Source organism: Physcomitrium patens, chromosome 2 (assembly GCF_059467195.1).
Source record: "Physcomitrium patens ecotype Gransden chromosome 2, ASM5946719v1, whole genome shotgun sequence".
Lineage (NCBI taxonomy): Eukaryota > Viridiplantae > Streptophyta > Bryopsida > Funariales > Funariaceae > Physcomitrium > Physcomitrium patens.
Genome location: NC_143411.1, coordinates 15,562,458 through 15,589,179, shown reverse-complemented (window position 1 = coordinate 15,589,179; position 26,722 = coordinate 15,562,458). Strand labels below are relative to the sequence as shown.

Here is a 26,722-nt window from a genome sequence, read left to right as displayed (position 1 = left end):
ACATGCGTAAGTTTTTTTCATGTCTGATTATTTAGGAAACGGAGGTTTACGCAACTGTCATTGAATTTCATCACAAACTGCTGTTATGCCTCCATACGAATTGTTGTGGAATCTCGCCCTTCAGGTCAATCTGTAGCCTGAATACGCTAGTAATGCATAAATTATTACACAGAATAAAAATGTGGAATGTGAGAATATTCGAGATTGAAAATGAAATTGAGAAAAAGAGACTGGATGACTATAGAACACAAGGAAACCGCCAGCTTACAAATACAAAAGAATTAGAATATATCTCCTAGAACTTAAGAAGACAATGATACAGCTTTCTTCAACTTTGTCCTCAACCTCTCCACGGCAGTCTTCAGAGTTTCTTCGTCCTTACAGAAAGCAAATCTGACAAGGTTCTTGCCGTCTTCCGGGTTCGTGTAAAAGACGCTAGGTGGGATCGCTGCTATGCCAACTTCTTCAATCAAATACTTGCAGAAAGCAACATCGTTCTCAAATCCAAAAGGGGTATGATCTACCATGACGAAGTAGGTCCCTTCCGGTTCATAAACCTCAAACCCTACGCTATTCAAACCTTCGACAAGGATGTCCTTCTTAGCGCTGTAGCTTTTAATCAGCTCTGCATAGAATGAATCAGGTGCTCGCAATGCTTCTACAGATGCCCATTGGAGTGGCGTTGCAGTTGCAAAGGTTAAGTAAGAATGTGCCAAACGGATTCCCCGGGTCAGATGTGGTGGTGCCACAGCCCATCCAATTTTCCATCCTGTCAAAGAGAATGTCTTGCCCAAGGAATTCATCGTCACTGTCCTCTCATACATGCCATCCAGTGAAGCCAGCGACACGTGCTCTCCCTTGAAGACCAGCTTATTGTAGACCTCATCACAGAAGGCAAGGGTATTGTGTTCTTTGCATAAAGATGCGATGAGCTCCAGCTCATGCCGAGGAAACACCTTACCGGTAGGATTGTGAGGAGTGTTCACAAGAATTGCCCGAGTTTTGCTTGAGAACGCTGCACGAAGCTCCTCCTCTGGCACAGCAAATTCCGGAGCACGCATTGTAACTGTTTTCAGGATCGCACCAGACATGGACACAGTTGCTTGGTAAGAATCGTAGAAAGGTTCGAAGACGATAATCTCGTCTCCGGGGTTAACTAAACCTAAAACAGTGGCGGCAATTGCCTCAGTGCAGCCCGATGTAACTGTCACATGGGTTTCCGGGTCTACAACGATGCCGCTTTCTTTATTGAAGCTCTCTGCGATGGCCGCATTGAGCTGCGGTACACCAAAACCCCTCGCGTATTGATTCTTGCCACCGTCTCGGATGGCTTCAATTGCAGCATTCTTCACGAATTCGGGGCCATCGAAATTGGGAAAACCCTGGCCTAGATTGATTGCATTGTGCTTCGAGGCGAGGATGCTAATCTCAGTAAATATGGTGGTCTTGAACTGCTCAAGCCGCTTGGCAACCTGAACCTGAAAACCGGAATATGGTATAGATTTTAAAAAATAAATACACACGGTGATAATTACTTTCCACTCGCTCTCTCAACAGCACCTCTGTAAGGTGAAAACACCTCCAGAATTCAGGATATTTGTCTCTGTCCTGAAATGCGTCCTACATAAGCTTTGATTCTAATCTAGGCAAAAGAATTTGCAAATCCAGAGCAAGATGAAAAGAAATCTAGACTAGCAACAAAATTTCTCCACTGAAGTCCAGAAAACCTCAAAATCATTACTGTTCAAGCCAGGCACACTGTCTACCACCGCCCGAAAAAAAATGAAAAACATTCCCAGCACATGTAACAGGAATTGCCACAACCTGTAGCAATTCCACAAGAATATGGAAGTACGAAGGCCGCGCACCCTAGGAGGATCAGAATTCTGTGAAGCAGGCATGGCAGACTCCTGCGCTACGCCATTAATGGACAACGACAGAGACGCCATGGTTACCCCAGGCGACGACAATATTCCACCCTTCCGGCTTGCGCGGCGAGACCAGGCTGAAGACGAGAATCGAAGGCAGGGGGCAAATGAAGCCAGGCCTGGCATTAGTGATGCCAACGTCTTGGCGATCGCCAGCTCTTCTATCCTTGAAATCCAACAACAGCAGGACAGATCAAAGAGAGTGGAAGCAACTGAGATAGAAATGGGGTTGAAGCTCTCGTCGAGGAAAGCACATTCCCTTGCAGCAACATACTTTTTTCTTTGCAGCAAACAGCACTACAAAGCCTCACGAGATTCTCCAAGTTCTTTTCCATTCGCCCTTCACGTTTCTGTTCCTGCCCCTTGTTAGCGCGAGTGCCACATATATTAAAATATTATCTATGTAATCTGAGTCATGACACGTGAATATGCCTCAGGTAACAGAAGTCCTCCAAGAACCAAATTTAGAAAATGTCTCATCCAGCGTAAAGAAGCTTGAAACCCTAAATTGAACCTCAGCATATAAATGTGCTTGCTGTATTTGCGAAGGTTTCTATCGCGACGACCGAGGGCGGGATTTTGAAACTCCGGAGATAGCAGATTTCGGTGAGTGAGCTCGTTCAATGGGAATGGACAATGCCAATAAACAGTGCGATTTTTCCGAAGAAGGCACCTCCTATTCCAAATCTTTACTGTCTGTGATGGAGGCAAAGTGAGGAATAGCGGTGACTGTTGCTTTGCTGGCGATCAAATAAATGGGATGTTTTCTCGGTCTGCCTAGTTTGGGTAATGCTGATTGAGGCGGTAGGGCGGGGAGTTATTGACTTGATGAATGTAATTTGATTGGGTGTGTATTGGTGGTGAGAGAGACCTGGAAGCAGATTGCGTCGGAAGGAGCAGGTTCTGGAAGTTGAGAGAATAGGTTTGATTGATGTTTAAAATCTTGTTGGTTTTTGTCTAACATCAGTTTAAGGAGGGGAAGAGATACGATCATTTTGATGCTTTATAGCAGAACTTTCTCGCTTTGTAGTATTGATTGAGGAGTTCAAATTTGTTAGAAATTGTGGTTGTGGAGTTGCGAAGTGATGCATACTCCGAGGATATGAGAAGCTCGCGAAAGAGGAAAGAACAATCGCGGCTTGAATGCTTGATTGGCGATGTTTTGAGTTTTCTGTCTTCCTCGTTCTTGCGTTTGCTATCATTTTTTTCTTGGTTCTCATTTTCGTTTATTTTATTTATGTCAATCTGATGTCACTTATTACTTAACCTTTGATCTGTCATATCATGTTGGTTTTATCAGGGTGCGAGATCACGAGGGCACCCGCTACACCCCGCTGCTGTGCTTTCACCAATGGCAAGAAATGCTCTGCCTAGTGAGGCAGAAAGGTGCCATGAAATCTCCGCAAGCGAAATGCATGGCAGTCTGGCACCAGGCAAGAGACGGGCGGAGGGAACAAGGGCGGAGCTCATGAGGAAACGGGAGAGGAGAGAAACAGTTCCAGACAGCTGCGGAGGAGCAGGTGGTATGGTGGAGCGCACGCGAAAGAAAGAGGTGCGCAACCGCAGCAATGGAATGGGCCGAAGGTTCCAGAAAGTGGAAAGGATATGGACCGAGAGGATAAATTACTGCTTCAATGGCTTCTCTTAGCCTCCTCCTTTGCCTTCCCTTCCCTTGTCTCTTGCGTTTCTTGCAACATCTTCCATCGCCGATGGCATATCTACTACAAGCAGTGGTGAACACAAACATGAAAGCAGAAGTGCTGTCCACAGAGAGAGAGAGAGAGAGAGAGAGAGAGCCATGTGCGGATGTTGTAGATGTTGCATGGGTTGAGCTGCCTTTTGGTGTCGAGCAGAGGAGTCGAAGGATTGATCCGAAGTTGAAATGGAGTAGTCTACAACTGGATGTGAGGTTCCCGCTTTTAATGATTCCTTGTATTGGTCTCTAGAGGGCGGCAAAGGAGAGGGGGAGGGAGAAGGTGGGGGTTGCATTCAGGAATGATGTTCCTCCCTCTAGATACGTGCTTACTTCTCCTCCTCCTCCTCCTCCTGCTGCTGCCCTTGTCGTTTACTTCCTCTTCGTCTTCTAATTCTTCTGCGTAGAGTAGCGTAGGTTCAAGCGGCACTGGGCAAGGGAAGGTATCCCTTCCTGGAGCAGTTGTCGTGTTGAGCTTGGAATTGTGCTGCATTCTTCTCCTCCCATGCCATTGCCTTCCATGGATTGGGTTCCGTTTCAAGTATCCAGTTGTTCCTTCTAAAACTCGAACATGTTCCTCAACTTCTGGTGTCACCCAGAAGGTGAACTCAATTTTGAAATATCAATTTCTCGGGGAAAAACACTTGAATTTTGAATGTAGAAATCACAATGATTCTTCAGTGAGTGGGTATTTCTCATTAATTTACAATTGGATATAATTGTTAGGTGGACATTAAATGAAATTTATAATAGTTCAGCTGAATATCAATGTGAGTATTAATATGGTTGGTTGTCCATTTGAAAAAATGCTGAAGTTCGTAAAACATGTAGGAAACTGATCTCAAAGGTGATCTAAATCGAAGGAAAATTAATCATCAATTAGGGTAAGGGAAAAATACCAAGACTTGTCTTCTACTGATCACATGCATGATTTAATCGAGATAAATCATTGTACTTGAAGAGAAACCATGACTTGATGTAGGTGTAATCATTACAATGAATATGTTAAAACTAACAAAAATTAATATTATGTCAACAATATGTTACTGAAACATCCATTTTAGTACAATTTTTTTTATTATAAAATAATTAAATATTTATTATTACACTGATATATATATATATATATATATATATATATATATAATCATTTTTTATTGTTATAAGTCTTTGGTTTTTTTAACTATTTTTCTTTGCATTTCTGTAGTTTTAGATTTTGCAGAATATTACTGTATCGTTTCCTAATACTGCCATTATAGTTTCATATGCATGGACATACCACTACAAAATGTAAAAAAAATATTCAAACTTTGGTACGAACTAAAAATTGTTCTTTTTTTTTAAATGTCAGAACTAAAGTAAAAAGATAGAAGTTTGAAATGTTAGAATTCTTGAATTTAAAATGTTGTTTGAAATGTGTGTGTTTACGTCTATAAATATAAAAAATCCTTTTAAAAATCATCATTAGTATTACATTAATGTTTGAAAAATACTTTTAATCAACGTTATATAATTTCAAATGCTTAAATTTTTTTATTCTTTTTATGTATGTATGCTTTAAGGTTATAAATTTTGTGTTTTCTATGCTATCTCATTTTTATTTTATTACTTAAATTTTTTTATTGAATAATATTTATATTACCTTGTATTGTATTGAATCAATAATCATTATCATTAATGATAGATTTATATTTTAAACTGAAAATACTTATAATTTGAACACAAAACATGCCAACCAAATCCTACAAAACTAAAATACATAACCAATGCAACACAAAGAGAATCTTAGGAGTGTAGAAATAGCAACCAGTAAGAATTTCTGATTAGGTACACAAGCATGGTTACAGAGCCCTTGAGCAGAATCCTTCCCAAATTGCTCACTGCTGTACAACCTTTGGTTCCTCACAACATGTATTTTATTAGATTGAGTTGCAGGCAAACCTTGTCAGAACTGGAAGAGTGAATTGTGCCCTTTAGGATCTGTGTCTGGGCTTTCTGTTTTTATGAAACGTTGGAACAAAACATTGGACTGTTTTGGATAGAGTTCAGGCCCATTCCATCTGGTTGCCAAGGGAAAACATTTTGACGTTATGAACACCAAATATACCACAAGCCTGTGTGTGGGAAACTAAGTGATCAATAGTTTAAAATTCGAGAAAAACCGAATTCTCCTCGCAAGTTTCTTTAGGGAAGTCAATATTCATCTGGACTGCTAGAACAAACAAACACCCTAAGTAAAGGTTACGACCTCCCTTTTAATCGAGCTACAACAGAAGATCCTTATTCATTGTTGGACACATGTTGGAAGTGTGCCAACATATGATTCCCATTATTGTTACATTGTGAACGGAAGCTCGAGAGGCACCAAGTACCTTGACGAAATCAGAGTGATCCTAGTGCACCTTGTGACTATTTTGTGTCACAACCATAGCTGCAACATTTGTTGTAATTAGACTAGCAACATCTGTCTGCATTAGTCGAAACTCCCTATTTAGACGCACTAGCTTCACATTGCAGTCGAAGAGGACTCTTAACATTGACTCCGGAGACATCGGCGCACATTAAATTTTTATTTTTGCAATGCTCATAACTTCGGCCAAAATACACCTGAGCTCAGCAGGTCAAAAACTGATGTGCTGGCGCTTCATTAACCTTTTCTCGAAGCAGCTCCTCCTGGCTTCATAAGCCCTCTCTACCAGATAATACATACAAATCCATGCACTTGTTATTTGACCTCGCCGTTTTCTCTATTCAATGGGTTCAATGTGTTCCTGTTCTTTATGACTCGTAGTTATCGGCCTTATTTGAGAGAATAACAGTGTAGTGCGCAAAAATTATAGATCATGCCTCATTCAATTGTGCGTCATGTTGGATCGTGCCAGCTGTGCGCCAGTATCAGTATTCTCGATCTATATGACAAAACGCTCGCAAACTGCCAACGATCATTTGGAAGCTGAAGCCTCCACTTGAATTGTTGATAAGTGCTGTTCTCAAGTTTGTGTCAGTTTATATGTTGAGCTGATTATACGGACCTGAAACGACAGATACAACATTACATTTCCTACTGCGCTTCACCTTGAATATTCAATCCCCTTAATCAAGAATTGAGACCCATAATCCGCAGCAGCGGCTATGCAACATTAACTGGTGTTTATCGCAATACCTTAAAAAACAGAACAATTACAGTAAAAAATAACTGCAACAAAGCAACAGTGTCGCAAATCACCTCACCACTCCGATCGATGCCATTGCTGTGAAAAAGTGTGCAGTCCACGAGGTATTCATTGTTTGGCATTCTTGTCCTAACTCACGAATCGTTCCTGTTGCTAAATGTCAGGTGAGGAAGGCGATGACCACAGAGCCTACAAACCTCCCGTCGTCTCCCTCCTTCAGAATAGGATCCCAATCTGCCTCACAGATGCCACCAGACTAAGTCCTCTCCCACGAATTCGTCGTTTTGTCCGAGTGGATTATTCTACTTTTAATATACAAAATGTCGAATAGCATACTGTCACTCTTAGGTGTCTTTCCTAACAGACTCAATAATTTCACATGAATTATCCAACCGGGCATTTGGTGTGTAAAAAAGAAAACAAAAATGCAGTGCAACTTTCAATAACATTACCAACAGTACTTTCAAGTATAGTTCATTGGGGAGATTTCAATTTGATGAAGAAAAGAAAAAACTCTGAATAAACGAAGTAATTACTGCACGGTGCAAAGGTACAAGAGATTTGTGATTCACTTCTCACAGGTCAAGGATCACACAACGCTCCCTCCTCCGTTTCAGTACATAACACTGGTGGACGGGTGAGAGCATAAATGGAGCACAAACAGTGCATTCAGTGTTGGAAACGAACGTCAGTCATAAGGCAAAGATTGTGATGTAAAAAATTAAATAATAGAGGACGGAAACATCTCCGCAATAAAATATTCTGCATCTCTGCAGTCACTGAATTGTAAACTCAGGACTTGTCCCTCCAGCTTAGAAGGGGCCGTTTGGAAACTGTAGATTCGATCAAAACATACACATGCAATGAGACGCACCATATGGGCCTACCGAATAACACATGCTACAAACTCGAAAAACCTTGCAAGCTTAGCAAACTAGTATTCCGGTGGCTCGCAAGAAAGTACAGAAAATACAACTTCGCATTAAAGCAATGAGGTGGAACACAGGATCATCCGTAAAATCAACATGAATATTTTCAGCACATGACAGCAGACGTGACACCAACCTCATGAAGCTAGCACTCATTCAGTGCGCTTCAAACGTTGGAAATAAATGTAAGCGTGTTTTTCTCCCAGGCACATCAATAAGGTTCGTGCACAAGCCAAGGGATCATAATCAAACAAAAGTCTATGTTCCTCAGAGAAAAACAACAGAAAATTGACGGATCTGTGTGAACTCAATAATGTACAACTTAGTCGACAGGGAAGTTTAGCAGTGGATTCTCTCAAGCGCAAAGCGAACCTAATGTGTAACCAATCTTCCTTCCCGTCCCTATTTGAATTCCTATAAAGAGCATTGGTGGAATACTACCTGATCAGAAACGTCGGACCCAGGAGAAGGCTTTATGAATACTACTGTACATATGAAATCCCAAAACCGATTAAATAACATACAGATATCCTGTTCGAAGGAAGTTCTCAATTCAATGTGTCTCGGTATTATCGTCATTAAGTTCAAGTGTTGCCCATAATAAGGCAGTCGACTTTGGACCAACTGCTTCTGGAGACATCTTGAGGACCTCTGCTAACATGTTTGTAATCTTCCGCATGGATGGCCTTCGATTCCTGGACAAGAGGCAAAGCTGGATAATCTTGCAGAGCGCAACCAAGTCGTCGTGATTATACGATTTAAGAGATGGATCAACCATGTACCACACCATCTTTGAATCGCTCAGATATTCGTTTGCCCAGTCCACAAGATTTCCTGTCAGTTCACTGTGCTGGACGCGTCCGCTAATAATCTCTAGTAATAACAAACCAAAGGCGTACATGTTACTCTCGAAGTCTGGACTAAGGCGATCCGAGCCCTCAGAATCATCATAACCAATTACTCGAGGCGCCAACCAACTGTTCTTTTGACGTTCAGATCTTGTTAAGGACATCTTTGATACTCCGAAATTCGCAACTTTTGCAGCGTAGTCATCAGTCAAAAAGATGGAATTCGAGTCCAAATTCAGGTGACTCGCAGGCGGGACAAGCTCATGATGCATGTACGACAGCCCATAAGCCGTCCCCATGATGATGCGCATGCGGGTAGCCCAGTCCAAATGCTCGCTCTCCTTGTTGTGAAGATGGTCATACAAAGTTCCATTGCTGGCATACTCAAAGACGAGAATACGAGTGAAAGGCTCCTCTTCAGAAGTATATCCAACAAGGTTGACTAAGTGGGGATGTCTCATTCTTGCAAGAGCCTCGACTTTCCGGCGGAAGGATAATTCTTTCTGTGTGCTCCAGTTCTCTATAGAAACACGCATACTGGTGGCAGCGATCTCTGTCCCATTGGAAAGAGTTCCTTTGTACACGATATTGTCCGAAGAAGATCCTATGATATTACTGAAGTCCTCACAAGCCACCTCAACTTCCTCCCTTCTAAGGAGAGGTGCCTCAGTGCCAAACACGCGCTGCAGCTGCCCACTCATCCCTTGCTTCCAAGGACGCACAGCCGTGGACCGTCTCTTGTAACGGAAATAGGCAATTGCTGATATCGAAATCACGATCACTATGACAAGAGCAGAGCCAAAGCCTAAAAGGTACACCAAGCTCTTGCTCAGTTCACCAGAATCTGTTGGCGAGGAGGGAACAGGAGCTCCTTCTTCCAGAAGGTTCCTTTTAATGTGAGGCCCGACATCAACGCCCAACCGGCGGAAATTAACATTCATCCTCGCCTCTTGCAATACACGACCAGACACCGAGGCCCCAAAAACAAACAAACCAACCAGCACCCCCACCAGATTCGGCTTTGAAGCTTTCATCTTCATTGTATTCGTAGAGCCCTACTTGTTCGGAAACCCTGTTCTGCACTTCCTTCGCTGCGTCTTCGCCTCTTTCGCTTTTCCAGTCTCCCAGACGCTACAAAGTGGTTGTTCTTGCTTCAAGATTACAAAACCTAGGTAAGCCATATCTGCTTACTCATGCCCTTGCATGGAACACCAGTGTTCCATTCGGAAGGAAAACCTACCTACCTTCTACCACGGCTTCGATTTGGGCTTCAATTTCGACTTCGATTCATTCCGGGAAACCACCCGAAAGCCAAGTGCACGGCTGTACCCACAAAATAAGCAATGCCTATCCCTTGAGCACCTGCCCATTCAATCCACACGATGAAATGACATGCAGCAATCCGTCGTTGATTACAGAAGATGTTCCTTCAATGCTCCTACCCTGCCCACCTGAAAACATACAACGCTTAATTCTGGCTTCACTAAGAAAATATCTCTTGAACAAAGATTGCCAAAATAAAAAGAAGAAAAAGGAGAAGAAAAAATGAGGAAGTCTCAAGATGAGCTGGTCTAGCGATTTACAAAGCCTTACACGACAGTTTTACATGATCACACAACTGTTCAACGGTAATCTTGATTAGCTACAAGAATCGCCAGCAAGAAGCGCCATACTCGATTCTCCTCATCCAGAATGGCACCTGCCATGACTCTTCATACAGCGAGATAGACATGCAAGTCTGGCTATGACCAGAGATCAAACACCTTCTTGATCACGCAATCAATTCTCTTCGAGCGCGAAGACTACTAACCCACAGCAACCAAACCCAGACTCGCCCGGCACATCACATACATCAAACTCCTAAAGCACTCTAGGGTCGCACCTTTGATGAACGCGAACCTCGAGAAAATCGCCACCGAGAAGAAGAAACAGCTGGTTCTGTCGTGGCGATTTCATGAACAAGCGCAGTATTGAACTCCGACGCTTCCTAGACAGCCGGCAATGGGATTGAATTTTTAGGACGGAGAGGAACTGCACAGAAGGGATGGATGGGAGGCACGCAGGACAAGGCCGGTCGTTGATGACGACGTTGACGGAACCAAAAGAGAAAAGGAGGGAGGGAAGTGCAATCAGCACAAAGGTCGTTGAAAGGCGGCCCGTGCGAAAGAGGGGTCTAGCAAGGTGGGTCTTTGAAAGACGACCGGGCCATGACTAAACAGGATACCCAAGGAAAGAGAGGGCGCTGGAGGAGAGGGGGTCTAGAAAAGGAGCACGACGATCGCGGACATTGTCGATGGCTGAACGGGATTCCGGGGGGGAGGATGCGACTCAGCCCTCACCTCTAATCCTGCAGAAACAGCAGCAGCATTCGCGTTCCTGTGGGGGGAGGAAGAGGGATGGAGGGTCTCCTCCTCCTTCTGCTCCTCCTCCGCAGCTGCTAGGAATGTCCCGAATCCTCGTTTTCGCCTCTGCCCTGCACTCACTCACACACTCCTTCCCCTCCCTCCCTCAATCAATCAATCAGTGAGTCAGCCAGTGAGTCCGCATGGCTGACTCACCTCCCTCCCTCCTTCCCTCTCTCCCTGTGCTTACTTGATGTTTTTATTGTTGCTCCCACCACCAATACCACTCCTGATTGCTTTAGTTGGGCTCAATTCCTCCGCTCTCAGCCACGATGACCCCACACAGCGCTCTCTCTCGTCTCTCGTCTATCTCGTCCCTCTTCTTTGTGTGTGGGTGCGTGTGACCCCACCAGTTGTCGTGTACTGCCCAGTCAGACATTTGCTAAGCTTTCTACTCCCTGCCCCCAAAGCTAAGATAAGCCTCCTTCATTCCCTACTACTGCTCGTCCTCGTCCACCTTTTGTCTCATCATCCATATGATCTCTCTCCCTAAGAAGACTCACCATTTGTACTCTACACTCCACTCTTGCTTACCACCTACATCAGTCCTTCCCTCCTCCTTCACTTCCCTCCTACCTGCCTAGCCTCCCTCTCACCCACCCACCCACCCACTTGTCCCCCTCCATGCTTTGCTTTGCTTTCAGTGTAGATTTTGAAGAAGTTGCTTAGTCACCTTACATTCCATAGTTCCCTATTCATGTAACCTCTCCTTCCTTGATCTTTATTCCATCCTATAAATGCACATGCAGTTCAAGTATCCAATACATGCTGCATGGTTGCACAATGCTGTGGTTCCAAATTAGAACATGTACTCTTAACCAATATCATCACACATCTACCTTCCAATTTTGATACTTCACATAAGACATCTTGGTAGTATTCTTAATTTCTAATATTTTCATCATATTTTAAATATTAAAATGATATCATCTTTTTATTTCAAAATATTCTTATATATATATATATATATATATATATATGTACACACACACACATACATATACATACATGCAAATGCCTGTAACATATTTCTAGTGAATTGAATAATAACAATAACATATTTTTAGTGAATTGAATAATAAAAATAACGTCAAATTTAGTAGAAGAAATATATCACCATATGTGTATTTGTATTCTTATGATAACAAATAGCAATCAAAATCAACAAAAAAATAATTGACTATTTAAAATAAAAAATAACACAAAATAAAACTATATGTGAAATCCAATTTTTTAAAATATCATATTCCTAATATAAATACAAGTGCAATTTATTAGAAAATATATTAATTTTTTTAAGCTTTTTTATTTTTTATGTTATATGTTTTTTTGCTTTTGGTATATACAAGTCAATTTTTTAAAAATTGAAATTCCTTTAAAATAAAATTAATGACTCAATTCTTATTTCTGATCATTTTATGTTTTTTTTTATGCACATGAACATCAAAAAACAAAAACAAAAACAAAAAATTAAAATAAATATTTAAATGTATACATTATGATTTTTTAAAATTTATTTTAATATATTAGTTATTGATTAAAGGCTTTCTTCACTAATGTCTTTGTCAACAAATTAATAAGCAAGTCCTTTGTTGCACAATACTTCAAATCAATTACTCTCATTTCAATCTTCTCTCTTATAAAGTGATAACAAACTTCAATGTATTTGGTCCTTAAATGATATTTTGGATTCTTTGCAAAAATAAGACATCTTTGATTATCATAGTCCATTGGAGTTGCTTCTATTTGTACTATTCTAATGTCTTCTAAAAGTTGTATTAGATATATTATCTCTATTGTACCAAGGCTTCTTGCCATGTATTTTACCTCTATTATTGAACTTACAATTGTCAATTGTCACTTGTAATTCTATAAAATAGATTTTATTCCAATATAGAATACATACCTTATTATTGACCTTCTATCATTTATATCTGTAATCCAATCTACATCACAATTATTATGCAAAATAATAATATTATTTTTAAAAGACAATTTTAAGTGCAAAGTGTCTTTTAAATATTTCATGATCTCTTTGATGGTAGCTCAATAGATTGATCTAGCTTTTTATATGTATTGGCTCATAACTCTCACTACATATGCAAGATCCATCTTTGTGCCAATCATTGCATACATAAGTGAATCTATTGCTATCTTGTATGAAATACCTTGTATTTAAACTTCAACTTCATCAAACTCTTTATCTGTGAGCTTCATCAACTTTAAATTGGTGTCCAATGGTGTACCTATAGGCTTACACTCCTTTGTATTGAATCATTACAACACCTCTTTAATATACTTGTTTTGTCCATTATAATAGTCTTCTTAGCATGATCTTTCATAAATTCTATTTCTAAACAATAATGAAGCTCTTCCAAATGACTTATCTTATATTCTTTTTCTAACTTTATTTTTAACCAATCTATCATCTTCAACGTATTGATTAAGATGATCAAATTATGAATATAAAAGACAACAATCAATAAAAATTTATTTGATTTCATTTCATATATAAAGTAATCAACTTCACTCCTTAAAAATCCTTCAATCACAAAGAATATATCAATATATTAGTATTAGGTCCTTAGTAATTACTTAAGTATATATAAAGATTTTTTTAACTTATAAACAAAGTGTTGTTTGATTTTTTCAATAAATTCTTGAAGTTGATTTATGTAGATGTCTTTTTCTAATTTTTCATTCAAAAAAACTATCTTTATATCTATTTGATATATTTTCAAGTCCATTGTTATCTTTATTACTACAATGATTCTAATAGTAGTGGATTTGGCCATGAAAATAAATGTCTTATTGAAATCAATACCAAAAACTTTTAAATAGCCTTTAGCAATAAGTCTAGCTTTATAAATTTACAACATTAATCATTCTACCCCTCTTGATTCTAAACACTCACTTATAATTAATTGAAGATCAATTTGGAGGAAATTGAATCAATTCCATATACTATTATCTATAAATGATTTGAATTCTTCTTTTATGTCCTCCTCGCACTTCATTGCATCCATGGATTTTATTACATTAGACAAACTCAATGGATTAACAAAGAGCACAATATTGGTATGTTCTTCATTTATTTGAAGAAAAATATAGTTCTTATATTATTCATCAAGTTTTTTTTTTTTTTTTTTTTTTTTTTTTTTTTTTTTTTTCAAAAAATATCTCCTTTCATTTGATGAAGATTCACATTCATATATTCTAAGGTTTCTAAAAGCTTCTTTTATCTTAAAACTTGTCTCTTCACATTCAAAGATTACTACTTGTTGTTTTCGTTGTGTTCAAGCTTCAGTATTCCAAAGCAATTGAACTAATAGAGGTGGATTTGAACATGCGAAAAGACTCGTTATATGAATTGGGTCTGTTAGTGTTACAATTGACTGTACTCTGGCTATCTAAAATCATTTATCAAACTACAAAATACCAAGGCTTACTACTTCCATCTTAATTCAACCCATAATCTATTCTACGACTATCAATTCAACAATACTTCTATATTCTTATCCATTCATCTTCAACTTACTTTCTTTGTGATTTATATATATTCAATTATTGATCTCCAGCTTACCTATTGTATTCAATTTTTCAATTCATTACACAGAATTTAATATCTCGGCTTGTGATTCTCATAGTTTGGCTCCGATCTCCTTTTTTTCAACCTCTTTATCCTACCAAAAGATGGACCATCCGCCAACGGATTCCAAAGGTTATGGCTATTTGAATTCTTAATCATTTATTCTAATAACAACCTAATGTTACCAACTAAACTACCTAACCATCAGTCTAATTCTCAAGGTTATCAATAACCAACTAATAACTTACCACAAAATTTATTTACCTATTCTACATAGTCCCACTCCTAATTGTGCAGTGCCTTTGCAAACACACAATTGTTACCTATCTAAAAACTACTTAAAAAAACTCTACAAAGGTACTATTTCCTTTGGCCCACCCAATTGATCATTTACTACATTATCAAATATGTATTCCACCGAATCTGGTTCCAATTGCAAATCTTCTTCCTCTTTTTCTAGTCCGTCCATCAACTCCTTCCTCAATTGGTTTGAGAGATCTTCATTATACTCTCCCAATTCACGAACTTGAGCCTCCAATTTCAAGATCTGGACATCACGAAGTTTCAATTGATGTTGCTCTTGACTCATCCATTCTGGAACATCTTCAATTGACAATTGTGACTGGCTCCTCACTATTAACTCTTAACTGGAACTACTACTCTCGAAAATACAAGAAATACAAGAAAATGGCACTTCAGCCAACTCAAAACAACACCACAGAATGAATTTAACTGATGCCCCACTCCTATTGTTTTACTCTCTGGTGATAATGACAACATGTTATCCATATTGTCCATGGAAGGTAATGGGAAGTAATCTTTCTTGGTAGCCATATTAAGTTTTCAGAAATCCTAACAAATTCAGATTTTTCCGTTCTTTTTCGGGACCATCAAAATTGGAGAAACTCACTCACTATTCGATACTAGATAAATAAAACCAACTGCAAGAAGCTTGTCCAATTCTTCCTTCACCATGAAGGAATATTTAGGATTAAGGCAATATTGCCTCTACCGTATCGATTTAATGTTCTTCTCTAAAATGATACGATGTTCACAGACTTCAATAGGGATACCTTTTAGATCAACATAAGTCCAAGCAAAAGCTGATTTATGATGTAAGAAAATTTTTGTCCAGCAAGTTAAGTCATGTTCTTTAATATCTTCATATACCTTAATTGTCTGAGGCTTGTTGTGGTCGCCAAATTGATAGTTTGACATAAAGGTGAACGGCGATGTTCTGTTTCAATTCTTGCGTGGATTTCAAATCAGTCGGTAAGTCCGACATGTACAAAGTATTGAATCTTAAGTCCAGGGCACTCACATGGTGCACATCATACTTAGACATCCAATCAATACTAACTTTAGTAGAGATTTCCAAATCTGTCGAGTATATCAAGTACTTCCCCAGACCGCCACATTGATACACCATTCCAAGGTATTGATTTGCTTCCACGGATGCCTCCGTAATCGGTGCTATTACATCATCATCAGTACTAAATTCATCGTCTGATGTCAATTTAGATGTTGACAATTGAGATTCCCCATGATAGTGTACTGGGTACATTTGTAACACTATTTTATCTCTGCCCTTGCCAATTATCAAAGTACCCTAACTCCAATCGTTTTTGGCCTTTGCTTGATAAAGCCAAGGTCGTCCCAATAAAATTGGATATGATAAAGTCAAATGTTGTAATCGAAAGATGATGTAGTCAATTTCATATGCAATACCAGTAATTATAGTTTGAATACTCCATAGAATATCCATTGGTTTAATCCGGCTATGATCTGCCATCTTTAACACCAATGTTGTGGATACTAAGTTTTCCAAATCTAAAGCATCTATTGTATCAACATTCATTAAATTGACGTTGGAACCACCATCCACCTGAACACCCGAGATCATAACATCATCAATCAAAACATCGATGATTGGTGCACCTAGGTCAAGGTTCAAACTGACTTCACAAACTTTCTTATTGCGTTGCTTATGCTATATTAACAATAAATTTAATATAGATTGATACTCTGATGCGACTGCTAGAAGTTGCTTCATAGAGATAGAAGACCAAATAGGGTCCAGATCCTTCAAAATGTGATAGGGTTCCATATGTAAGGTAATACCCAATGCCATTTTTTTTTATTGGGTTGAATTTAACTCCGAGAGGTAAGATATTCTTCCATCTTGGATTTGGAATTAGAATAGTAGCTTGAATCGAAACCAAAGCCTCTATAATCAGTATCTCATTGGAATATACAACCAAATCAAGTCTTATATTGAGTGAGGGGCCTATTTCAGGACCTTGATTGGATCGCCCCATAATTGGGTCCAATTGGTCCTTCGCTTCAGGATCACCTAAATATTGAATTGGTCCATTTCCCTTTTGCTGACTTCTTGTAAGAACAGCTTAAACTACTTCTACTTGATGAACTAGTGATTCCTGTATCCTATTATTTTTTTCCTCTATAATTTGCTTAGTTGATTGTATCTTCTAATCATGATTATTAGGATTAAATGGAACATTACATTGATAATGAAAATGATCCGATTGCTTACAATTTCCACATATTGGAGCATATTCATCTATAAACCTTCGATTAGGGCATTTATTGGCATAATGACCAATTTCTCGGCACCGGTAGCAACATAGTGATTTTTGGCCCATACGGTCAGGTGCACTTGGAGTCTCCACTAGAATATATCTACTAGGTCAATTTCAAGTAGCCATAGTAAATGATCCTGGCTGATCAGTTGATTCTGGTCGAGAATTGGACTGTTGAATTGATATAGTTTGAAAATTATTCCCTTAATTATTTCCACTGTTCTACATCTTTGTTCCATAAACCAAATTATAATTAGTATTTTAAAAATTTCCAAAGCCACGATTAAGTCGATTTGAGAATTTACTATTCCAACCACCAATATTTCCAGTCTGTACTTGATTAATATCCCATTGAGTTGGCTGTATTGTTTGGTTATTGAACTGTTGTTGCCTTTGTAAATGCCAGCAGTTTTGGGTAGGGTGCTTTATAAGGGATAAGGTCATTTTGATATGAATTGTCCATCACGTAGACAAACGGATATTCAATGTATATTTTGTAGAAAATAAGATGTCATTATTATTGGTGCTATTGCTTGGAGTGGTGTAGCATTAATCGATTATTGCAACATAACATTCTTCATGTTGGAGTCAACCATTTGTGGATAATTATCCATCGACACATTTTTTAGTTGTATTTGTTGGCTTCCTGAACTTAGAATCATCGTAGATTCGCTTCTTGTTAACAATTGGTCATAATGACATTCTTTCCACACCTTGCTTGTGCCAATGATGCTTCTACCATAGCTGGTCGAGCCTCTTTTACAAACATTTTTAATTCTAATGGATGCAAACCATTAATTAATATTGACAATATAAACGCCTCTCGCATTTGATTATTTGACCATTTACAAAGTATATCTATGATCCGACCATAATAGGACTCTACTGATTCCTCTACAAACATCCTACTATTTATAAAACTTTCTCCAAGTCGATCTTCAAATCCAATTGGTCTAAAATGGATTAAAAAGACATTCCTCAAGGCCTCCCAATTGAAAAATCTACCCACTTGTTTTCGATTATACCATTCAAAAGCTGTATCTTTTAAAGTTGTTGGCAACCATCTCAACCAAATGTCTTCAGATCTACTATAATCAGCCATGGAGGCTGTCAAGAATTGATCAAGATCAGAGCTCAGTATTGTATTACATGCTATCTAGCTTGAGAATGTATCAGATATTTGGCTATGGAAGATAACACGATGTTTTGTAAGTATCCAAGTAGTCTAATGGATTTCAACTATCTAAAGACAAACTATTTTGGATTTGAATATAAAAGCTTAATCCCAATACAAAGTACTTAGAACACTATTTTTAATAGCTTTTAGATATTATAAGCATAGATTCTTTTATTATTTATTATTTATTATTTTTATTTCATTTATTTATTTATTTATTTTTATTTATTTATTTATTTTATTTATTTTTTGTAAATCCTAACCCTAGACAGTGAGCCTTGGCAAGCTGTAATTCTCAATCTGACTATTTGATTGTTGTGAGACTTCTACTACTAGTGTCTTTATAAGTCTTCTAAATGCTCAAGAAGTTTAATCCAATCCAACTTATAGATTACAAGAACACCGTAAATCCATGTTGAAGTTCCTTGATTGCTATCTAGAAAGTTAATGACAAACTTTAACTACCAATTTCTCCTTCTCTGACTGTTAATTCTCATTCACACTTTGTGTGCAGCTCTGCCTTTAAGTCCTCGACTTATTGTGTCAAAATTCACCTTATTCCAGTTGGTAGATCTCAAATATTATAAAAATCCTAAAAAACTCTAATATGCCAACTTCTTATACATCTTTATACTAATGATCAGATATCTTCTATCCATATCGTAAGATTAATACAAATTTTTGCATGTACTTAGGATACTCAACCATCTAGACACTTCTAAAATTTCAACCACAGATGTCTCTCTAATTTTGTAAAACAGTCAAGAGTACTAGCCTTTACTTTATTACAAAAATCCAATTCATCAATACAAACACTGACTTTGAGCAACGATTGCAAATTCTAATCAAATCTTATGAAATCCAATTCTACACCTTTTGAAGGAGCTTGAAGCTAGCTCCTTCAAAATTTCCAATTCCCAAAATCTCGATCTTCACTTGCCCTTTTTTTTTTCTTCTCTTCTCGTTCAACTCCATAAGGTCCTCCTTTTCTTCCACCCTGGACTCCAAATTAGAACATTAGACTAGCTTCTATGGAATTCTTGCCTCTAAGAGGATCTTTCCACGAAACGAACGTTTCTTCGAAATGACATAGAGAACAGAACATCTTGAAATGGAATCAAAGCCTCTGTATTTGGGACCTCATTGGATTGCCCAACCAAGTCAGGTCTCATACTGGATAAGAAGCCCATACCATGACCTGGATTGGATGTCCTCGTAAATAGGTCAAATTGGCCCTTTACATTAGATTCACCTGAATATTGAATTGGTCCTTTCTCCTTTTGTCGACTCTTGGTAAGAATGGCTTGCACTCATTCCATCTAATTTACCAGAGAATCTTGAGGACCTCAATTTATTCCCTAAATTGATCCTTGGCTTTGGATCTACTAATTTCGATTATTGAAATTGAATGGAGCATTACATTGCTGATAAGTATGCCCCAACTGCTTGCTATTTCCACACATTGGCGTATAAATGTCAATGGTTGTGGAATTGGGACACTCAGTAGCATAATGACCAATCTGTCTACAATAGAAACAAAGAAGTGGTCTTCTTGTACCTCTATTTGGCATATTAGGTGTCTCCAATGGTACATACCTACTAGGCTTGTTCCTTGTAAGGTTAGAAAATGATATTGGTCGTCTTGTTGATACGGAGGGTACTTACTTTGATGACGTCAATGGAGCATATGCTGTTATCATGTTTGATAGTATAGCTTGCAATGGGGTGACATTAACTGGCTTCTGAATATTGACATTGGAATTGGCCATTGTTTCTAATATCTAAGATGACTAAATATAAATAAATATTTTTCATTTATATTTTCACTATATAGTTGTGTTGCAACACGACATCCATTCCCTCTGAACCTTTGCATTCTTTGGTATGCACCAAATAATCTAGTTGTTGTTTGATTTATAAAATATTTTCCAAGTCTTCGTCCAAATCTTCTTTGTCACTTTTGTTATCTAAGTCAATTTCATCTTCATGTTGAGGAATATCTTTGTCTTTACCAAGGTCTTCTATATTTATTTCTATGTATCTTTATTTAAATATTTTTACTCGCTTCCCTGCAATTGGTATTTTAAATCTTGTTCTATCTAACTCCCGCAATGAGTAAGTTGCATTATCATGAACAATTGTTCCCACATATGGTCTAAACCATTACTTAGAAAACTTTCTTGAAGTACTATGTTGATTGTCTAAGCTACTATCATAGACCAAAATCCAATCACCTTCTTCAATTGCTTTAGGCCTCAATCGATGTTGCTTATCAAATTGTGCCTTATTTTCTAACCTTGATCGTTTTAACCTTTCTAATGCTATTTACACATCTTTCGATCTTTGCTCTAATTGTTGAATTCTAATAGCTAGAAGTTCTTCTCTTATCAATCCATCTTCCCATGGTAGCACACTCTAAGTAGGTACTTTTTTTTCAATTGGCATAATTGATTTTTGGCCTATCATAAGCTCAATAGGCATATATCTCGTTACTAAGTTATGAGTTGTTCGATCAATCCATAATGCAAATGAAAAAAGTCGTGGCCATTCTCTAATCCTCCCATTACAAGCTTTAACTAATGCTTTTACAATCAGTGGATAACTAGGCTCACTTTTTGCATTTCCTTCTGGATTATAAGTAATAGTCAGTGATAGTTTAATTCCACATCTTTCAAAGAATTCACGAGCTTCTTATGCATTTAATTCTCTACAATTTGGAGTGATTTTTTTTACACATCCGTAGCAGAAAATAACATCTTTAAGCAAAAATCTACAAATTCCTTCCGTAGATTTTGTTCTCAATGTTCTTTCTTCTATTTGATTTGATAAATCTTCATGGGCTAAGACCAAATATCTCATTTGCTATAACTCGATTGGCATAATAACCAAATCAACAATCCATATAAAATGAATAGCTAGAGGATATGTAGGATGAAGACCATCTCGATGTCGTATATTAGAATACGTTTGAAAAATTTCACATGACTCTACAAATAAGAGCACATCTTGATACATATTTTTTCACCAATATTATTCCTTAAGCTTAGCAAAAGTAGCCCAAATTCCTCTATGTCCTGTCCATAAACTATCATGAAATCCCTTTAATAATTTTTGTTTTTCTTCTTTATTGCCTATCACTCTTTGTGGCATTCCAATTCCTTTCTTTGGTCTCTTCCATAAGAATCCTTCTTGAAGCAAAAATTCATATGTTTTTTTTCTTATTTGTTTAAATTTTTTTGTAGACCAATTTTTTTACTTAGTCAAGGTATCCAAGTAATGACTAATATCCAATAATTCTCCCTCATAAAATTCTTCAAGAAATAGCTTGTCTTCTTTATTAAGATTTGATACTGAATAGAATTTTGATCCAACATCATCAATATCTTCAACCATTTCATCTTCTCTTTCATATCTTGCTCTAGATAGCATGTCTGCTACTAAATTATCTTTTTCAACAACAATCTTAAATTCTAGATTTAATGACTTAATATAAGCAATCCATCTTAACATTGTAATATCCGACGTTGAAGAATTAGTAATCATTCCAAGTAATGGCAAGCAATCCATTTCAATTATTACTGCTGCACCAATCAAATAATTCCTTTCACCTTTCATAGCCGAAACAACTCTCCAAAGTTTTCTTTTGACTTGCAAATATGCATGTTGACAAGTATTTAAAACTTTAGCTCCAAATCGAACTGCAAATCTATTTCTACTTGAATCATCTTCACCCACAATCCATCTAATAGCAATATGACTGATATCCACAGTAAGAATTACTTGTCTATTACAGTCATAATCAATTTTTCTTAAAATTGGAGGTATCACCAATAACACCTTTAGCTTCTGCATTGCTTCAGTTGCTTTCTTTCCCATATAAATCGATAATTTGTACGTAATAATTCATACAATAGATCTGTTATATAAACATAATGAGGAATCCATATATAATAAAATACACAAGCTCCTAAAAACTTGCGTACTTCTGTTAAAGAGTCACATGAATCCTTCATCCTTCCAATTGCATCAACTTTGCTTGGATCTGGCTTTCTCCCATAAAACCCACATAAATGCCTAAGAATAAGAACTTCATCAAAGGCACCTTCATCTCGTAAGAGTACCTCCTTTTATGTACCTCCATAATCTCGCTTTATAGTGGTACTTCCCCAAAATCCTTAAATCCTTCAACAATCCTTGGCAATGGTTTTTCCCTCAATCTATCTCAATTCCATTCATGATTAGGAGGTACTATTAGAAATTATACAACTTTCCTTCCATCTTCACTATGTATCCTTACATAAGCAGAACCATCGCTAAGTACTTTTGTTTCCATCCGTGTTGCCATAATATAAGGTTGTCCTAAAATCAATGGATAAGACATTATATCTTGAACACAGAAATGTTGTTCTGTTGTAACATCTCTCATCCAAATTTTGACATCTCGATAAGCTCCATATAATTTGCCTCGTGTATTATTAGCTGCTCGTATTGCCCATCCATGTTCCATATCAATTGGTCCTTTCCGCTTGTTATAAAGATCCTTAGACATAAGATTCATTTCAGAACCATGGTCAACTAAAGTAATAATTGGTTCTTCTATATTTCTTACTTTCACCAATACTTCAATAGTTGTCCTTGTCCAATATTTTTGAATATATTGGCTTGAAGCTTCTATTTCTTTATCAATATAATCTTCAAAACGTACTCGTTGATTATATCCATTCTTTTCATTTGTTGATTGCTTGTAACCATTGTCAACCTCTTCTTCATCTTTATATAATCTTGCATCAATAGCATGACTCATTCCAGCTTCATCCATTAATTGCCTCTTTCGCTTAATGCTGTCAATGATAATATCATGAAACTTCTTCTTTGTAATTTCCAAAATTTCTTTCAATGTGAATTCCACCTTAGCATTTAATATACATTCTTCCAACACTCTTTTTAAATTTATTGTCGGTTCAATATCAGAAAATAGCTTATAAGTATTTGATTAACTTTTTTCTTTTGTCTCATTTATTTATTTGTTTTTTTTGATGATGCCGAAGTATCTTGTATAGGCAATTCTTATGAAGTTGCCTCACGAGCCTTGTCTCCTGAAGTTTACTTCTTAGAAGAATTTCCTTCTTTTGTATCATCAAAATTTCTTCGTCTCTTTTCTTCCATCAAAGCTTCATGTTGGCTCTTATGCATGAATTAAAAGAGACTCAACAGGATCTTTCCAATGTGTTGTATCTTTTATTATAGTTGCAGTCTTTAATAACGCTTCTCGAGGAATTTTTCCTTTTCACATTGTGAAAATAGCAGAAGTCCAAAATTCACTAGTTTCTATACTTCCACTAAAGTCATCATCTACTTTAGCACCATAACTTACACTCTCTCATATTGCTATTCCATGTTCTATTAAATAATCTTGAATCAATGCTCTCATACCTCTTTTGCCAAAATCGGTTTGAAGGAGATCTTTTATATCTTTTAATACAATCTTTCTATCTTTTTAGTAAATAACTTTTTGCTGCACCATATTATTAAATTCACTGCAATCCTTCTTAGTATGTGAAATGTCATCACACCAGATACATCTTTGTACATACCCTTGTTTTGAAACATTCTTCAAATTATTTGTAGAAGTATTTTCCTCAAGTCTTGTCAATTTGATTTGAAGATCTTGCATTCCACATATAATTTCTTCAATCTCCATCTCTCCTTTCTTCAATAAAGATGTTGAAGGTTGAATAGTAGACATTGTTGATCGTGTTGTATGTACTAGAATTTTAGGTGCTTGTACTACTTTTGGAATATTACTCCTATCCTTCCTCTTTTCTCTTTTTGTAAGCAAATCCACCATATTTTCAACATTTTTCTACTTTGTTGTCAATCCTTCATCTTCTTCTTTGTCTTTAAGAAGCAACTCCAATTTCTCTTATAACTCTCCATCAGCAGCTTGAAGAAATAATTCAACCTTGTTCGGCTCTAATGTCAATTTTCTATCTTTGATAATTGAGAATACTGCCTCTCAAATTCCTTTAGTAGCTCTGTTGCTTGCAAATTCTTACAAGGCCGCTCAATCCATTCTAGAAATAGTTTTTTAGTAACACGATCAGTGTCCTCCAAGAAACATTTGTCTTTTAATGCATGTGAAAAAATCTTCTATGAATTTCCATAATACTCCATAATTGTTGTAATATTCTTTCTTATTTCCGATATTATGGCAAGTCCAAATAATTCAACCATCTTCTTCTCAGAAACCTGATTTAATTCCATTTCTTGAACATAACATCTTAAATATCTTGAAATATCCCTTCTATCAAATTGATCAATTTTATTGATCACTACTTGTAATGCTTTGGTTGCTGAATCTTCTTTGCGATCATTGCTTTATTGTTGCTGCATAAATAATGATAAGGCTTGAAATATACCAGCAATGGACGGATCCATGTACATACCTTGTCCTTTAGAAGAAGCTCCACTTGAAGCTACTTCAAAATTTTTATTTGCGTTTTCCATAAAAAAAAAAAAAAATAAACAAATACCAATATCTCTCTTTTGAAGCGTTTCATGTTCGATTCATCTCTTATGTCATATTACGTGCTGTGTTGCTTGAAAATGCACCAGGTATCTGGTTGTGGAAGAAAAAATAATGTTTTGTAAATATCCAAGTAGTCTAATGGATTTCAACTATCTAAACACAAACTATTTTGGATTTTAATATAAAAGCTTAATCCCAATACAAAGTACTTAGAACACTATTTTTAATAGCTTCTGGATATTATAAGCATAGATTCTTTTATTATTTTTTATTTTTATTTTATTTCATTTATTTATTTATTTATTTTTATTTATTTATTTTATTTATTTTTTGTAAATCCTAACCCTAGACAGTGAGCCTTGGTAAGCTGTAATTCTCAATCTGACTATTCGATTGTAGTGAGACTTCTACTACTAGTGTCTTTACAAGTCTTCTAAATGCTCAAGAAGTTCAATCTAATCCAACTTATAGATTACAAGAACATCGTAAATCCATACTAAAGTCCCTTGACTGCCGCCTAGAAGATTAATGACGAACTTTAACTACCAATTTTTCCTTCTCTGACCTTTAATTCTCATTCATACTTTGTGTGCAGCTCTGCTTTTAAGTCCTCGACTTATTATGTCAAAATTCACCTTATTCCAATCGGTAGATCTCAAATATTATAAAAATCCTAAACAATTCTAATATGTCAACTTCTGATACATCTTTATACTAATGATCAAATATCTTCTATCCATATCATAAGATTAATACAAATTTTTTTATATACTTAGTATACTCAACCATCTAAACACCTCTAAAATTTCAACCACAGATGTCTCTCCAATTTTTTAAAATAGTCAAGAGTACTAGCCTTTACTTTATTGCAAAAATCCAATTCACCAATACAAACGTTGACTTTGAGCAACGATTGCAAATTCCTCTCAAATCCTATGAAATCCAATTCTATACCTTTTGAAGGAGCTTGAAGCTAGCTCTCCGATTCCCAAAATCTTGATCTTCAAATGCCTCTTTTCTTTTCCTCTCTTCTTCTTTAACTCCATTGTCATATGGCGTGATTTGCTATCTGGGAATACACTGGGTATCTAGCTGTAGAGAGTGTACCTTAAACCTTTATATGATTCTTTTCTTAGCTTCCAAAACTCCTTTATTTTTGTATAAAACTCCAAATATAACAAAATCCCTTCAAAACATATTTTTCCCACGAAGGGTTTTCTCACCCCAAACTTTAGAAAATCATAACTATTGATCTAACTATTCAGTTTGTTTCAAAATTACAAGATAGGTAGAATTTATCCTTAAATTTTACCACAAAAAAAACCAACTACAAATTCACTTTCAATCTTTTGGCATATAAGAAACCCTAGCAGACACTCCAAACCGTAATTTACAAGCACCCGAAAAACTATTTTCCTTATATCTCAAAAACCCGAACTCCAAATGTTATAAAACTTACTCACAAAGTTTATTAACATGAAATTACACATCTCTTGAAATTTTGAGCCAAAAACCTTGTCAAATTGCTGAAGATATAGCTCAAGAGACAAACATTAGTAAATTGGTTTACTTACTATCCTTAGATTGCATGTGCTGACTTCAAAATCCAATAACTTCTTCATCCCAACTTAGAATGAAGTAAGCAATATGTGAAAAGTATAGCCGCAAAAGTGCTCTCTTCAATCGCAATCGCCGATCTTCAATTGCCATCCGTACACGTGTGTTATGTCCAAAAGCGTGACAGTAGGTCCAAAACTAACACCTTAACTTTGAGCACCTCTAACTTCTTCATAAAAATCCCAAATGACACCAAACTTGCACCAAAACCTTAACCAAAAACTTAAACCTTCTGAC

At 36.8% G+C, this 26,722-nt stretch overlaps 2 protein-coding genes and 2 long non-coding RNA genes across 9 annotated transcripts; 1 reads left to right on the top strand and 3 right to left on the bottom strand.

The window, feature by feature from the left end:
* Nucleotides 1–178: 178 nt before the first annotated feature.
* Nucleotides 179–2,255, bottom strand: LOC112278258 (uncharacterized). The gene is made up of 2 exons (XM_024511475.3): nucleotides 1,869–2,255; nucleotides 179–1,478 (listed from the first exon to the last, which is right to left on the bottom strand). Exons 1-2 carry the CDS (start codon nucleotides 2,052–2,054, stop codon nucleotides 303–305), a joined length of 1,362 nt encoding a protein of 453 aa, XP_024367243.1. The 5' UTR covers nucleotides 2,055–2,255; the 3' UTR covers nucleotides 179–302.
* Nucleotides 2,256–2,495: 240 nt separating this feature from the next.
* LOC112278266 (uncharacterized) lies at nucleotides 2,496–4,277 on the top strand. 3 transcript variants are annotated; one of them, XR_002968642.3, is made up of 2 exons: nucleotides 2,496–2,534; nucleotides 3,229–4,277. It is a non-coding gene; the product is annotated as an uncharacterized LOC112278266 (long non-coding RNA). The 3 variants fall into 3 exon arrangements; XR_012219584.2 differs by having other exon boundaries at nucleotides 2,496–2,714; XR_012219585.2 differs by lacking the exon at nucleotides 2,496–2,534 and adding an exon at nucleotides 2,738–2,850.
* A 2,239-nt stretch (nucleotides 4,278–6,516) lies between these two features.
* LOC149989760 (uncharacterized) lies at nucleotides 6,517–6,991 on the bottom strand. Of its 2 annotated transcripts, none has more exons than XR_016501026.1 (2): nucleotides 6,853–6,991; nucleotides 6,517–6,653 (listed from the first exon to the last, which is right to left on the bottom strand). It is a non-coding gene; the product is annotated as an uncharacterized LOC149989760 (long non-coding RNA). The 2 variants fall into 2 exon arrangements; XR_016501025.1 differs by having other exon boundaries at nucleotides 6,848–6,952.
* Nucleotides 6,992–7,804: 813 nt separating this feature from the next.
* On the bottom strand, nucleotides 7,805–11,133 carry LOC112278838 (protein MALE DISCOVERER 1). Of its 3 annotated transcripts, none has more exons than XM_024512679.3 (2): nucleotides 10,454–11,133; nucleotides 7,805–10,022 (listed from the first exon to the last, which is right to left on the bottom strand). In XM_024512679.3, exon 2 carries the CDS (start codon nucleotides 9,609–9,611, stop codon nucleotides 8,277–8,279), a length of 1,335 nt encoding a protein of 444 aa, XP_024368447.1. In that variant the 5' UTR covers nucleotides 9,612–10,022; nucleotides 10,454–11,133; the 3' UTR covers nucleotides 7,805–8,276. The 3 variants fall into 3 exon arrangements, with proteins under 3 accessions (XP_024368447.1, XP_090103826.1, XP_090103825.1); XM_090247700.1 differs by having other exon boundaries at nucleotides 7,964–10,014; nucleotides 10,454–10,869; XM_090247699.1 differs by lacking the exon at nucleotides 10,454–11,133 and adding an exon at nucleotides 10,165–10,431 and having other exon boundaries at nucleotides 7,964–10,022.
* Nucleotides 11,134–26,722: the final 15,589 nt, after the last annotated feature.

Excerpts from the sequence above, each read along its gene's own strand:
- LOC112278838 (XM_024512679.3), bottom strand. The coding sequence starts at position 9,611 with ATGAAGATGAAAGCTTCAAAGCCGAATCTGGTGGGGGTGCTGGTTGGT.
- LOC112278258 (XM_024511475.3), bottom strand. The coding sequence starts at position 2,054 with ATGCCAGGCCTGGCTTCATTTGCCCCCTGCCTTCGATTCTCGTCTTCA. Across the intron at positions 1,479-1,868 it reads AGAATTCTGATCCTCCTAGG|GTTCAGGTTGCCAAGCGGCT; the intron begins GTGCGCGGCCTT and ends TCCGGTTTTCAG.